The 14,476-nt window shown below is 37.8% G+C and overlaps 1 protein-coding gene across 1 annotated transcript in view; it reads left to right on the top strand.

Annotated features, from left to right (window-relative positions):
• fbn2b (fibrillin 2b) overlaps nucleotides 1-14,476 on the top strand; it is a 58,607-nt gene that overhangs the window by 41,093 nt on the left and 3,038 nt on the right. Inside the window, exons 36-64 of the mRNA XM_055216872.2 lie at nucleotides 204-326; nucleotides 448-609; nucleotides 781-849; nucleotides 949-1,074; nucleotides 1,414-1,539; nucleotides 1,624-1,773; nucleotides 1,866-1,937; nucleotides 2,020-2,145; nucleotides 2,252-2,377; nucleotides 4,365-4,490; nucleotides 4,905-5,021; nucleotides 5,107-5,235; nucleotides 5,977-6,096; nucleotides 6,272-6,397; nucleotides 7,647-7,799; nucleotides 7,887-7,952; nucleotides 8,032-8,157; nucleotides 8,284-8,403; nucleotides 8,484-8,606; nucleotides 8,691-8,822; nucleotides 9,041-9,166; nucleotides 9,464-9,670; nucleotides 11,368-11,493; nucleotides 11,609-11,731; nucleotides 11,844-11,960; nucleotides 12,056-12,184; nucleotides 13,563-13,682; nucleotides 13,763-13,994; nucleotides 14,096-14,255. Coding sequence (XP_055072847.2) covers nucleotides 204-326; nucleotides 448-609; nucleotides 781-849; nucleotides 949-1,074; nucleotides 1,414-1,539; nucleotides 1,624-1,773; nucleotides 1,866-1,937; nucleotides 2,020-2,145; nucleotides 2,252-2,377; nucleotides 4,365-4,490; nucleotides 4,905-5,021; nucleotides 5,107-5,235; nucleotides 5,977-6,096; nucleotides 6,272-6,397; nucleotides 7,647-7,799; nucleotides 7,887-7,952; nucleotides 8,032-8,157; nucleotides 8,284-8,403; nucleotides 8,484-8,606; nucleotides 8,691-8,822; nucleotides 9,041-9,166; nucleotides 9,464-9,670; nucleotides 11,368-11,493; nucleotides 11,609-11,731; nucleotides 11,844-11,960; nucleotides 12,056-12,184; nucleotides 13,563-13,682; nucleotides 13,763-13,994; nucleotides 14,096-14,255 — 3,758 coding nt within the window. The remainder of the gene's footprint in view (nucleotides 1-203; nucleotides 327-447; nucleotides 610-780; nucleotides 850-948; nucleotides 1,075-1,413; nucleotides 1,540-1,623; nucleotides 1,774-1,865; nucleotides 1,938-2,019; nucleotides 2,146-2,251; nucleotides 2,378-4,364; nucleotides 4,491-4,904; nucleotides 5,022-5,106; nucleotides 5,236-5,976; nucleotides 6,097-6,271; nucleotides 6,398-7,646; nucleotides 7,800-7,886; nucleotides 7,953-8,031; nucleotides 8,158-8,283; nucleotides 8,404-8,483; nucleotides 8,607-8,690; nucleotides 8,823-9,040; nucleotides 9,167-9,463; nucleotides 9,671-11,367; nucleotides 11,494-11,608; nucleotides 11,732-11,843; nucleotides 11,961-12,055; nucleotides 12,185-13,562; nucleotides 13,683-13,762; nucleotides 13,995-14,095; nucleotides 14,256-14,476) is intronic.

Genomic DNA, 14,476 nt, shown 5'->3' with positions numbered 1-14,476 from the left:
GCCTCTGTACGAGTCAAATTAACTATGCAATTAACTATAATTAACTTTGCAAGGCTTTGCGTGCGACCATGCGCATACGTTTTCTACAAACTACACTTCGGGCTTTAGGGAGCAAAAAACTGTTCCATTTATGCCTCCAGTCTGTATGAAAATGTGCACAGTAATGTCTACATTTCACTTTTGTCTCATTGTTTCACTCACAGACATCAACGAGTGTTTCGACCCAGTAAACTGCATCAACGGGCTGTGTGTCAATCTACCTGGTAGCTACCTGTGTAACTGCCCAACAGACTTTGAGCTCAACCCCACTGGAGTGGGCTGCGTCGGTACGTACGCTAAAAATAAGATTTCATGAACTAAACGACATTTGTTGCATATTGTGGCGAAGGTGTCAGTGTGCGTCATATTAAATCAGATGGTTGTAATTTGTCTTGCATTGTCCGGCAGACACACGTGTCGGGAACTGTTTCCTGGACACACTGGACCGTGGAGATGGGGGCATTTCTTGCAGCGCTGAGATCGGTGTGGGCGTGACCCGAGCGTCCTGCTGCTGCTCGCTGGGCGGAGCCTGGGGCAACCCATGTGAACTTTGTCCTCCCGTTAACTCGAGTAAGAAACCTCTTTAGAAACTTCCTAAATGCTCTCTAGACTATCAGCCTTAAGTAAACCCAAACGAAAAGTCATTTCACCGTGAAAGACAATCTTTGGACTCTAGGGTGTCTCCCAAAGTCATTGGTTAGAGTCGCACTCTCCTGATGCTCCGATTTTGTCTATTTTCAGCCGAATACAAAACTCTCTGTCCCGGAGGAGAGGGCTTCCGGCCGAATCCCATCACCGTCATCCTAGAGGGTAAGGACGAAAAGCATGTGTGTTTGTGTGCGTGTTGCCCGACCCACCCCCGAGTTTAAGGACGGGGTATGATCGTCTCGCTCTATCTCTGACACACAGACATCGACGAATGCCAGGAGCTTCCGGGTCTGTGCCAAGGTGGCAACTGTGTCAATACATTTGGCAGCTTCCAGTGCGAATGTCCAGACGGCTACTACCTCAACGAAGAGACCCGCATCTGTGAAGGTCAGAGCCAACCGAGATACTGTGACTAATACGATTTTAATTAGCTTTGAAGCACATGAGGCAAATATTTATGGCTGGGACTCTCTTCCATGTCCGATGAGTTGGTTCGAAAAGACTCATATCATCTTTTACTTAATTGCAAGATTTTATTTAATCTATTAAAGGGCCCATATTATGCAAAATCCACTTTTGGACATACATGTGTCTTGGCCTACAAAGAAAAATCTCAGTCTGATCAATCAGTCTCATTAGACATGCTGATTGATTTTCTTATTAATGTGACATCACAAAAACAAAGCCCCGCCCACATCCGCTCACTGACTTTGTTCTTGCACACAGATATCGACGAATGCACAGCTCATATCGGCATCTGCGGACCGGGAACCTGTTACAACACTCTTGGAAACTACACATGCGTCTGTCCGCCAGAGTACATGCAAGTCAATGGAGGAAATAACTGCATGGGTAAGACTTTCATAACCCTTCCACCTATTTTACTATGGTCATCTACGGTACGTCTCATTGGGTGAATCCATTTGTGTTTTGCAGACATGAGAAAGAGCGTGTGTTATCGTAACTACAACGACACGTGCGAGAACGAGCTCTCCTTTAACATGACGAAGAAAGTCTGTTGTTGTGCGTATAATGTCGGTAAAGCCTGGAATCGACCATGTGAGGCGTGTCCAATCCCAGCTACCTGTGAGTTTTTGTTAACTTGCATAATGATCTACGTTACTAAAATGTTCACTTTCTAAACATCTTTTTATGCATTTCCATCATGATCTCTTCAGCCGATTACCAGCTCTTGTGTGGAAACCAGGCTCCCGGCTTCATCATCGACATTCACACTGGAAAACCCATCGGTGAGCAGACGTAACACATTTTATTAAAGCGATTAAATAAGCAGTTTCATATACATTAAGATTGCTCTGTGTGTCCTCTCAGATATCGACGAGTGTCGGGAAATACCCGGCATCTGCGCTAACGGAGTGTGCATCAATCAGATCGGAAGTTTCCGCTGCGAATGTCCCATGGGCTTTAGCTACAACAACATCCTATTTATATGCGAAGGTACACACACACATGTGCACATACAGGTCTCTAACCAGCATACTTGAAATGTTGTGTTTACAAGGGACGTCTATTGATTCTTGGCTTAACCGATGTTTGTTTTCAGACATCGATGAGTGTAACAGCGGTGACAACCTGTGTCAGCGTAATGCCAAATGCATCAACATCCCCGGGAGCTACCGCTGCGAATGTTCGGCTGGGTTCAAGCTGTCACCTAGCGGCGCTTGTTTGGGTAAGTCCGTCACCTGATGTCCAAGCTTAAAGGAGTTGTTTATTTTTTCTAACTAAATTTCGTGATCACCCCCACGTCATCCAAGATGTTCATGTCTTACTTTCCTCAGTCAAAAACAAAAATTAAGGTTCTTGAGGAAAACATTCCAGGATTTAGTGCACTTCAATGGGATATAACTGTTGAACGGTCCAAATGTTTTCTTTTCAAAGGAATAATGGTCTTATCTAGCGAAACGGTCGGCCATTTTATAAAATATATATATATATATATAATTTTTAACCACAAATATCCGTCTTTCACTGGCTTTGCTATGCGCATGCACGATTTTATTTATTACGCAGTGACGTTGGAAAAGTCTCGATTGGCGTAGGCGGAACTGTTTACTGGAATCGTAAAAATCATACGACATTGTCGTTTTAACCTTTTATATTTATTCATCTTTGCATGTACTTCTGCCTACACCAAGCGTGAAATTTCCAACGTCACTATGTAATCCGTGATCAGATTTTACAGGTGTTTGTGGCATTACTTTAATAGTTTAATTTAGTGCTGGGCAAGATTAATCGCGATTAATCTCATACAAAGTAAAAGTGATTTTTTGCATAATATAAGTGTGTGTACTGTGTGTAATTTATGTATATATAACCACACACACATACATATATTCATTTCAGAAATGTTTTATTTATATATAATTTTTTATTTTAAAAAAATAGTGTTGCACAAAGATTAATCTAGATTCAATCACATTCAAAATAAAAGTGATTAATATACAAGTGTGTGCTGTGCGTAATTATTATGTATATATGTACACCCATTCATTCATGTATGTATTTAAAAAATAGTGTTGCACAAAGATTAATCTAGAACATGTGTGTGTGTGTGTATGTGTGTATATATATATATATATATATATATATATATATATATATATATATATATATATATATATATATATATATATATATATATATATATATATATATATATATATAAATAAAAAATTATATATAAATAAAAAATTTAAATGTTTATGTATGTGTGTGTGTGTGTGTGTGTGTGTGTGTGTGTGTTTTTGAATATACACAATAATTACACACACACATATATTACGCAAAAATAACTTTTATTTTGTATGCGATTAATCTTTGCCCAGCTCAAAAATAAATATATATACGCATGTAAATGTTTCTTAAATACTTACATGAATGTGTGTGTATTTATATATACATAATAATTACACATAGCACACACCCATATATTATACCAAAAATCACTTTTCTTTTTATACGATTAATCGCGATTAATCTTTGCCCAGCTCAAAAATAAATATATATATATATATATATATACGCATGTAAATGTTTCTTAAATACATACATTAATGTGTGTGTATTTATATATGCATAATAATTACACATAGCACACACCCATATATTATACCAAAAATCACTTTTATTTTTTTATGCGATTAATCTTTGCCCAGCTCTAAAAGAAATATATATACACATGTAAATGTTTCTTAAATACATACATGAATGTGTATGTATTTATATATACATAATTATTACACACAGCACACACTCATATATTATGCCAAAAATCACTTTTATTTTGTATGCGATTAATCGCGATTAATCTTTACCCAGCACTAGTTTAATTTATATTGATATGTCTTAAGTGTAATCTATAGTCAGGCGTAGGCCTAGGTTCTACGCTGTAGGCTGTGCGTAGCCTGGATTGCAACTTGCCAAAATTTTAGCAACGCATCCATTTTACGTGGATCATAACCGCTGTGATTGGTCAACTACAACCTCTCCCGTCAGGTCAAAAAATCTGCGTCTTCATATCTGACCTCTTGTAATCGCCAGGGTATAATCTGCCCTGATCATCAGCTGTTTTTAATCAATCACCTGATGTCTGATAGTTAAAAAATAGCCTTTTCTATTTAATAGACAAAATTAATTATTTCGTCTTAATTCCTCAGATCGTAACGAGTGTCTAGAGATCCCGAACGTTTGCAGCCATGGTGAGTGTATTGATACTCTAGGCAGCTATCGCTGTCTGTGTCACAACGGCTTCAAGGCGACGGCGGACCTGACCATGTGCATGGGTGAGTATCTGTCGCTAACAACACAACACAAATTTTCAGTCCTTAAAATTAAACATATGTGACTCTAGACCACAACACCAGTTATAAGTTGCATGGGTATATTTGTAGCAATAGCCTACAATACATTGCATGGGTCAAAATTATAGTTTTTTATTTGTATAAATATATACAAATTTATTTCGCGTTTCTAAGGACTTTTCTCAATATTTCAATTTTTGGCACCCTTAGATTCCAGATTTTTAAACAGTTGTATCTCAGCCAAATATTGTCCAATCCTAAGAAACCATACATCAAAGCTTATTTATTCAGCTTTCAGATGATGAATAAATTTAAATTTCTTATGACTGATTTTGTGGTCCAGGGTCACAAATATGCTTTCGCAGTGATCTTATAAATTTTAATCTATTGATGCAGATATCGACGAGTGTGACAGACAGCCGTGTGGAAACGGCACCTGTAAAAACACAGTGGGTTCCTACAACTGTCTGTGTTTCCCCGGGTTCGAGCTCACTCATAATAATGACTGCATGGGTAAGTTTACAAGAAATCAGAGCGATTTCTTTTTTTATATATATACCCTAAAACCATTTATCTGACCATTTCTGTTTTTTCGCAGATATTGACGAGTGCATCGTGCATTCCGGTCAGGTCTGTAGAAACGGGCAGTGTATCAACAGCATGGGTTCCTTCAATTGTCTGTGTACAGATGGATATAACCTCACGCCGGATGGAAAGAACTGCGTCGGTAAGATTTAAGAGTCATTAGCCGTGCTAATAAACACGCTGACCGATGCTATCGATTTTTACAGTCGCACACTTAACTTTCTTAAACACTTAAACATCCCTAAACCTTTACATCGATCAGCAAGCCTTCCTAATTTGTCTAGAAAGCCCGCTTTTATGCATTCACACTAACTGTGTTTATTTATACACCTAAACGTCCATACAATTGATCAGCAATGTCCTCCGGAGATCTCCAGAGATTTTGTAAACATCAGGTCCATGTGATTTTGTTTTTAACAACGCTACTAACAACGTTTTTAACAACTAATCGCAACTAATTGATTGCAGAATAAAAGTTTTGGTTTACATCATATAAATGTCTGTATTGTGTATAATAACTTTATAATTTTAAGAATTTTTTTGTTTATATAAATATGAAAATGTATATACACACAAAAATATTTCTTAAATATAGAATTGCATCTGTGTGTATTTATATATACATAATTATTATACACAATACACATATGATGTAAACAAAAACTTTGATTCTGTAAATGATTAGTTGCGATTAGTTGTTATGCAGCCCTAATTAAAATACACATTTTTTATTACTTTAAATGTTTACGTAATAAATATAATTTATGTATACATATATGCTTTTTCTATATAAATAAAACATGACTTTAAACCTCTCCAAACACAATACTATATGTAATAATATGATTAATATTGTATAATATCCATGTTTCCAACCCTTTAGATGTCAATGAATGTGTAACTATTCCTGGCGCTTGCCAACCGGGAACCTGTCAGAACTTGGACGGCTCTTTCCGCTGCATCTGTCCGCCCGGATACGAAGTTCAGAACGACAAATGCGTCGGTAAGATTTCAAGCTTTACCCAGAAGCAATTTCAGTGGTTTATGGTCAGATTCGATACAACAGCAGGATTGAATTTGTGTTTACAAAAACATGTCCATCTGTCACCCGGGTCCTGTGGGCGTAATCAGGTTACGTCCACTGATATTTCTACAGCACTTTTGTTTTTTCTCCACAGACATCAACGAGTGTAACGTGGAGCCCAACATATGTCAGTTTGGCACGTGTAAAAACACGCCGGGCAGTTTCCAGTGCATCTGCCAGCCTGGTTTTGTGCTGTCCGATAATGGCCGACGCTGCTTTGGTAAGACACTTAAATAATCCAGTTTGGATTTTCTGATATACATACATCTGTGATCACACATCAGCCAAGAATTTGTACGTATTTTACGAGTTGGCTAATTTGTATGATTTCGTACAAAGTGAACTGTACAAAAACATACGATTATCATTAAAAACGGGGGCAGAAGCAAATCGTACAAATGTGGTCATATGAATTCATACGAATTAGGATTCGATATATTTTAGTGCCAATAGTATATTTTTATTATTTTTATATTGGTATCAGTGTTGGGGGTAACGCATTACAAGTAACGCGCGTTACGTAATAATATTACTTTTCTGAAGTAACGAGTAGTAACGCATTACTTTATAAATGTACACATTAATATTTTAGTTACTTTAAAAAAAAGCCTGAAAGAGATCAAGCCACGGGAAACACGCAAGATCCAAAAATCTGAACTTCGATGGATTTCCGGGCCGTGTTAACCAATCAGGACCTTGCTTTAGTAGTGACGTGATTACAGGAAGCGAGCAGAGTCTCAGTGGAGACGCAGAAGCCCCTCACATGATGCGAATTTCCACATGAATGTCTCGAATGACTAGAATTTCATGTGCGGCTTTCACGCACGAATGAAGCGAGTAAACTCAAATGTTTTGCGGCCTCTACCGCGGTTGTTGTGAATGCACCATCAGCCAAGAAAAATAACGCAAAAGTAACTAAAAAGTAACGTAAGCATTACTTTCCATGAAAAGTAACTAAGTAATGTAATTAGTAACGTAATTTTTGGGGGAGTAACTTAATATTGTAATGCATTACTTTTAAAAGTAACTTTCCCCAACACTGATTAGTATAATACTAGTACTAATTTGTATCTTAGTATCTGTACGAATTGCAATGAGAGAGAGTTGTTAAACACTATATTAATGGTGACTGTAAACAACATACCGTTAATAAAACACTTGGCAAAGTATTACAATATATTTCATGCCTAACTAAAGTGTGTTTACAGTTTATTGTATTGCTGCCTTGCTGCCTACCATAGTAAAATTATTATACTGAAACTACCGCCTTAATAACACACTGAAAGATTTTGATTTCCTTTCAATGAAGTCTGCCACATGATTGAACGATCCAAGTGGATAATTGTATTAAATATGACCTCACACACGTACAGTATAACGTTAAAATCAATACAAGCACCGCTGTGAGAGGTACATTTGTAAAATCTGTATTAGCAGTTTACATTAATAAATGATATGTTTGGCCTCAGATACCCGCGAGAGCTTCTGTTTTACACGATTTGAAGCTGGTAAATGCTCGGTGCCCAAACCCCTCAACACCACCAAAGCCAAATGCTGCTGTAATCTGCATCCGGGCGAGGGATGGGGCGACCCGTGTGAACTTTGCCCACGAGTCAATGAAGGTCAGTCAAGTGCAAACATTTAAACGTTTGTTTCAACATACACACAATAAGAATACATCTAAAAGTTTTTTCTCTCTTCACCCACAGCTGCATTTCAAACCCTGTGTCCTTACGGTCATGAAGCTGTACTAAGACCTGGAGAAGGCCGTGAGGGTGAGAAATATTTTGGATATGCTCATCTGTGTTATACGCCCCAGCAGTCCTGATACTAACAAGCTTTCTGTCTGCACAGACATGAACGAGTGCATTGAAAACCCGGGTATATGCGGCAACGGATTGTGCATCAACACCGACGGGTCGTTCCGCTGCGAGTGTCCATTCGGCTACAACCTGGACTACACGGGCATCAACTGCGTCGGTGAGTGCAACTTAAAACACTTTATAATGTAAATCGGTAAATATCTGCACATATACGTAGAAGGTACCTTACGTATTAAGTAACAAGCATCGCTCTTCGTTTCGTTCGTACAATTTCTTGTCGCAGATACGGACGAATGCTCCATTGGAAACCCTTGTGGAAACGGTACTTGCACGAACGTTCCGGGTGGGTTCGAGTGTTCCTGTCAGGAAGGTTTCGAACCGGGGCCCATGATGACCTGTGAAGGTGAGTTTAAAATCCATATGCGGTATTTTTGCGACTTTTCACAATAATAATTTGCATCTAATCCATCTTTTTTTTATTAGATATCAACGAATGCTCCATAAATCCTCTGCTCTGCGCCTTCCGTTGCGTTAACACCTTCGGCTCGTACGAGTGCATGTGCCCGACTGGATACGTGCTTCGCGACGACAACAGAATGTGTCGAGGTAAAAATATCTTTCTGCTACGACCATCCCTTCATATAAACGTTTAACTTTACATGTTTTACATGTAATTTAATCTCTCTTTAGACCAGGATGAGTGTACTGAAGGTCTCGATGACTGTGCGTCCAGGGGTATGTTCTGCAAAAACCAAATCGGCACTTTTATGTGCCTCTGCCCGCCCGGCATGACCCGTCGCCCTGATGGAGATGGCTGTATGGGTGAGAAAAACATCTTAAGTGTGTGTGCGCATTTGTGTGTAGGTGTGAAATTGTGAGATGGTCTAAAGATAGAAGAAAGCGTCTGTGCATCATTCGATGAGGGATAATAAGAGTATAAAGTACTGAAATAAACATTTTTAAATGTAATGATGCATGCAAAGAATGTTCCATTTGGTTTTCTGGGTGAAAAATGACCTAGATTCATATTTTTTTCACAGATCTTAATGAGTGTCGCGCTAAGCCTGGGATCTGTAAGAACGGTCGCTGTATCAACACTGTTGGCAGTTACCAATGTGAATGTAACGAGGGTTTCGAACCAATCTCCACTGGGACCGAATGCATGGGTAAGACCAATTAGCCAATCAGAGCACGGACCGTGATGTGTCACATTCATATTCAGTTATAAACTGATATAAAACACAAACATCCTTATATAAACATAACAATTTAATTGCATATTACTAAAATGCACGTTTTAATGCAAACATGTCCCTTTATGTCCTGTTCACTCGGCAGTCATCTTGTCTCTATGCAGTATGCATAAAATGTGAAAGACGGAAACTATAAAACTGTTTCAATCTGACAGCATCTTATCAGTAATGTCATCCGTCATTAACTTGTAACTTCATCTTTGTTTATAGATATAAGGAAAGGCTTCTGTTTCACTGAGGTCCTGCAGACGATGTGTCAGCAGTCCTCCACCAATCGCAACACCGTCACCAAGTCGGAGTGTTGTTGTAACACAGGACGCGGCTGGGGCCCGCTGTGTGAGCTTTGTCCTTTGCCAGGCACCGTACAGTATAAGAAGATGTGCCCGCTCGGACCCGGATACACCACTGATGGCAGAGGTGATGCATTTAACATTGAATATTGATTTTATAGAGCAGTTGTTTTAAAGACAAATTTGGTCAGTTATACAAAATGCATTTTTTTATACATGGTTTATTATTATTACATTATTATTTTCACAAATTGCATTTACTTTTACTTATATTTTAACATATACAGTTGTGTTTAGTTAAAAAATGTTATATATTTATTACCATTGTAGACTGCATGAATATGCATGGCGTACGTGTATGTTATATACACAATATTTTAATTTACGTTATTATTATTATTTAGAATTTTTTTTACAAATCGCATTTACTTTTACTTATATTTTAACATATACAGTTGTGCTTAGTTAAAAATGTTAATATTTAATACAATTATAGATTTTGTAAATATGTATGACGTACCTGTATTTTATTTACACTATATTTAAAGTAACGTTACCTTTCTTCATTATTTTAACATATAGACCATTTCAGCAGTAACAACATAAACAAGCGGTTGTCGCGGTTCAGCACTTAACTTCTGGTAAACTCCGCTAAGAATAAATAACAACAAAGTTCTTTTAACATAGTTTATTTATATAACAAGCAAAAAAAAACACATAGATTACATAGGAAACCAAAACTTTTGTTATTTTCGACGAGGCATTTGTTCAAGAGATCAGTTTAGCAACTAGTCAGACCATTAAAAAAACGAAACCGGAAGTAAAGTTCGGATCCAGGCGTGTATCTTGTGCGTCCGATGAAACCGTCTATACAGTTATGTTAAGTTAAAAATTGTTACATATTACCATTGTAGATTACATTAATATGTACGAAATATGTGTATATAAACCATATTTATAGTAAAATTATTATTATTACGTTGTAATTATTATTCAATTACTATTTTCACAAATTGCATTTACCTTTTCTCATATTTTAAAATATACAGTTTAGTTAAAAAATTTTATGTATTTATTACTATTGTAGTTTACGTGAATATGTACGACATGCGTGTATTTTATATACACAATAGTAACGTTATTATTATAACGTTATTATTTTTACAAATTGCATTTACCTTTCCTCATATTTTCATATATACAGTTGTGTTTAGTTAAAATTTTTTATGTATTTATTATTATTGTAGTTTACGTAAATATGTATGACATACGTGTATTTTAAATCCACAATATATATAGTAGCATTATTATTATTACGTTATTATTTTGACAAATTGCATTTACTTTTACCAATATTTCTACATATATATTTGTTTAGTTAAAAAAAAATATGTATTTATTACTATTGTAGTTTATGTAAATATATATGATGTACGCGTATTTTATATACACAATATTTATAGTAACATTATATTATTATTATGTTATTATTTTGACAAATTGCATGTACTTTTACTCCTATTTCTACATCTATAGTTGTGTTTACTTAAAAATTGTAATGTATTTATTACTGTATTATTGTATATTGCATCAATATGTATGATGTACGTGTATTTTATACACACAATATATATAGTAATGTTATTATATTAAATACCATGGTAGATTACGATATGGATATTTGATATTGATGTTATATATTTTATTAATCTTTATAGATTCTTTAAATGATAAGCTTACTAATACTAAATGTAATTTCATGTTATGTGAATGGCTGTATTCATTTATCATGTTAAACTGACCATGTTAATTTCTGTATTTCAGATATCAATGAATGCGAGGTCATGCCCAACCTTTGTAAGAATGGCCAGTGTATCAACAGCATCGGTTCTTTCCGTTGTCACTGTAATGTGGGCTACACCAATGACTTCTCTGGCACCTCTTGTGTCGGTACGTTCTCCTCATTTAACTTCTATGACATCAAAGTTTGATCTACTTTTTTTTTTTAAATCATTGCAATACCTTACTCCAAGTCTTGACCATCTCATTGATATTTTTTGTTTAGATCTGGACGAATGCTCTCAGTCGCCCAAACCTTGTAACTTCCTGTGTAAAAACACAGAAGGCAGCTATCTATGTTCCTGTCCAAGAGGATACATCCTTCAGCCTGATGGAAAGACCTGCAAAGGTCAGACTGATGTCAATTCATCATGTTTTTTGCATTTTGCTTATTGAATTAATTTAGTTGCTTTATTTTAAATCCCCCATGAATGCATTTACTAACTTGTCTTTGTGCAAAGATTTGGACGAATGCTCAACCAAACAGCACAACTGTCAGTTCCTCTGTGTCAACACCATCGGAGGCTTCACCTGTAAATGCCCAACAGGCTTCACACAGCACCAGACCGCATGCATAGGTGAGTGATGCGAGTCCGCTAACATACTGGGCACAGAGTCTAAATAATTGAGAAGTCATTTGGTCCTAAAATTGCCCCTGGGCTTCATCTTATAGACAACAACGAATGCAGCGGAAAGTCGGATGTGTGCGGTTCCCGAGCCTCCTGCCTCAACACGCCCGGCAGCTTCAGCTGCGAATGTCAGAAGGGCTTCTCATTGGACACCACGGGGGCTAACTGCGAGGGTCAGTGTCTATTATAACCATTCTGAGCCAGATCTAATTCACTAGAGGGCATAAAGCCCTATTCACACAAAGGAGAATAACGAAAATTATAACGTTTATAGATCGTTTAACATTTTTCCACAACACAACCATAAAGAAACAGGAACTTATTTATTAGCCACCCAACCAAATTTGAATGATTAAAAAAACTGCAGGTAATTAAGTTATCAAAATCTTGGGAAAGCAGGTAGGATTCTCTGCTTTCAAACGATGCCATCGAGCCATTTTTTTTAGCTCCGCCCAAATAATATATCTTATATAAAGTACATTACATTAGAATCACATGCCGACTTAACTCTTTCCCCGCCACTGACGAGTTATCTCGTCAATTAATAGAAAACGCTTCCCTGCCATTGACGAGTTTTTAGGGCAAACTATATTTTGCTATTATAGGGATAGTTCGGCCAAAAACGATATTAAACCCATGATCCACCCACCCCCAAGCTGTCCGAGTTGCATATGTCCATCGTTTTTCAGACAAACACATTTTCGGATATTTTAGAAAATATTTTAGATATTTCTGTTCATTAAATGTTATGTTACGGGGTCCAGCAATAGTCCACGACCTTCAAGTCCAAAAAAGTGCGTCCATCCCCCACAAATCAAATCCAAACGGCTCCAGGATGATAAACAAAGGTCTTCTGTGGGTAATCCGTGCGGTGTTTTTGTAGAAATATCCATATTTAAAAGGTTATTAACTTTATAAACTAGCTTCCGGTAGCGCCGCCATTTTGGAGTGATGCGCATTCAGGATGAGAGCTTACGCAGCGTACAGAGTTTCTCTGCTGCTGCTCGGTGCCCCCGCCCTCCGAATTTGTCATACGTCACTAAGAAAAGTGCGTACACTACGCTAATCCTCTCTCCTGAGTCTAAGATGGCGGCACTACCGGAAGCTAGTTTATAAAGTTAATAACATTTTAAATATGGATATTTCTACAAAAACACCGCACGGATTACCCACAGAAGACCTTTGTTTATCATCCTGGAGCCGTTTGGATTTAATTTGTGAAGGATGGACGCACTTTTTTGGACTTGAAGGTCGTGGACTATTGCTGGACCCCGTAACATAACATTTAATGAACAGAAATATCTAAAATATTTTCTAAAATATCCGAAAATGTGTTTGTCTGAAAAACGATGGACATATGCAACTCGGACAGCTTGGGGGTGAGTAAATCATGGGTTTAATATCGTTTTTGGCCGAACTATCCCTTTATCCACTAAGGGCGATCTTACTCAACTTATAAAACACTAACTTTTGTGAAAATCCTAAAAAATGCTGGCAGGGAAAGAGTTAAGGTCAGTTTGTTAAAGTTTAGTTTTCCTGGCTTTCCTACAGATGTCGATGAATGTGGAGGAAACCATCGCTGTCAGCACGGCTGCCAGAACATGATGGGTGGTTTCCGCTGTGGCTGCCCGCAAGGCTACGTTCAGCATTACCAATGGAACCAGTGTGTGGGTGAGTGCCTGTCCATGCTTGATTCAGCTGGGAAAGTGTATGGGAGATTATATTCAATTCAATTCTCCTCTTCCTTCTAGATGAGAACGAATGCGCCGGGAATCAAGTCTGCGGCTCTGCATCTTGCTACAACACATTAGGCAGCTTTAAGTGCGTTTGTCCGTCAGGGTTCGACTTTGAACCCATGGCCGGTGGTTGCCAGGATGTTAATGAATGTGGCCAGGGCAATAACCCCTGTAGTTACGGCTGTTCTAACACAGATGGCGGGTACTTGTGTGGATGCCCCGGGGGCTTCTACCGAGCAGGACAAGGGTGGGTATCCGCTCTAGACCAACACTGCTTATAAAACACAACCGTTTAACAGTGTTCCTTTTAATAGGTAACATCATAACATTTCGGTATTTCTTTTGTAGTCACTGCATCACAGGAGTGGGCTTCCAGGGTCAGTTTGGCTCAGAAGGTGAGGAAGACGAGGACGCCCTCTCGCCAGAGGCCTGCTATGAATGCAAGATTAATGGTGACCTTGGAAAGAAAGGACGTCACAGGCGTAATGCTGGCGACAATGAACTCAAGGTACTTTTGGTGTCATGTCTCTCCTGCTTGGGTTACGTTACTGTCATTATGGCCATATACACATTGCCGAATTTTAAGGGCATATAATATAGACGTTTGGTTCATATCTCATTTTTGACGAGGTGGCGTTTGGCGGCTTTTGCATCTGAGCGTCTCATAAGAGGTCTTCATGAGTCCCCTTAGATCCGAAAACCCAAGGTCCAACTTGAGCAGGGTTCAGG

Source organism: Misgurnus anguillicaudatus, chromosome 23 (genome assembly GCF_027580225.2).
Source record: "Misgurnus anguillicaudatus chromosome 23, ASM2758022v2, whole genome shotgun sequence".
NCBI lineage: Eukaryota > Metazoa > Chordata > Actinopteri > Cypriniformes > Cobitidae > Misgurnus > Misgurnus anguillicaudatus.
This window is presented reverse-complemented; position numbering and strand designations above follow the sequence as displayed.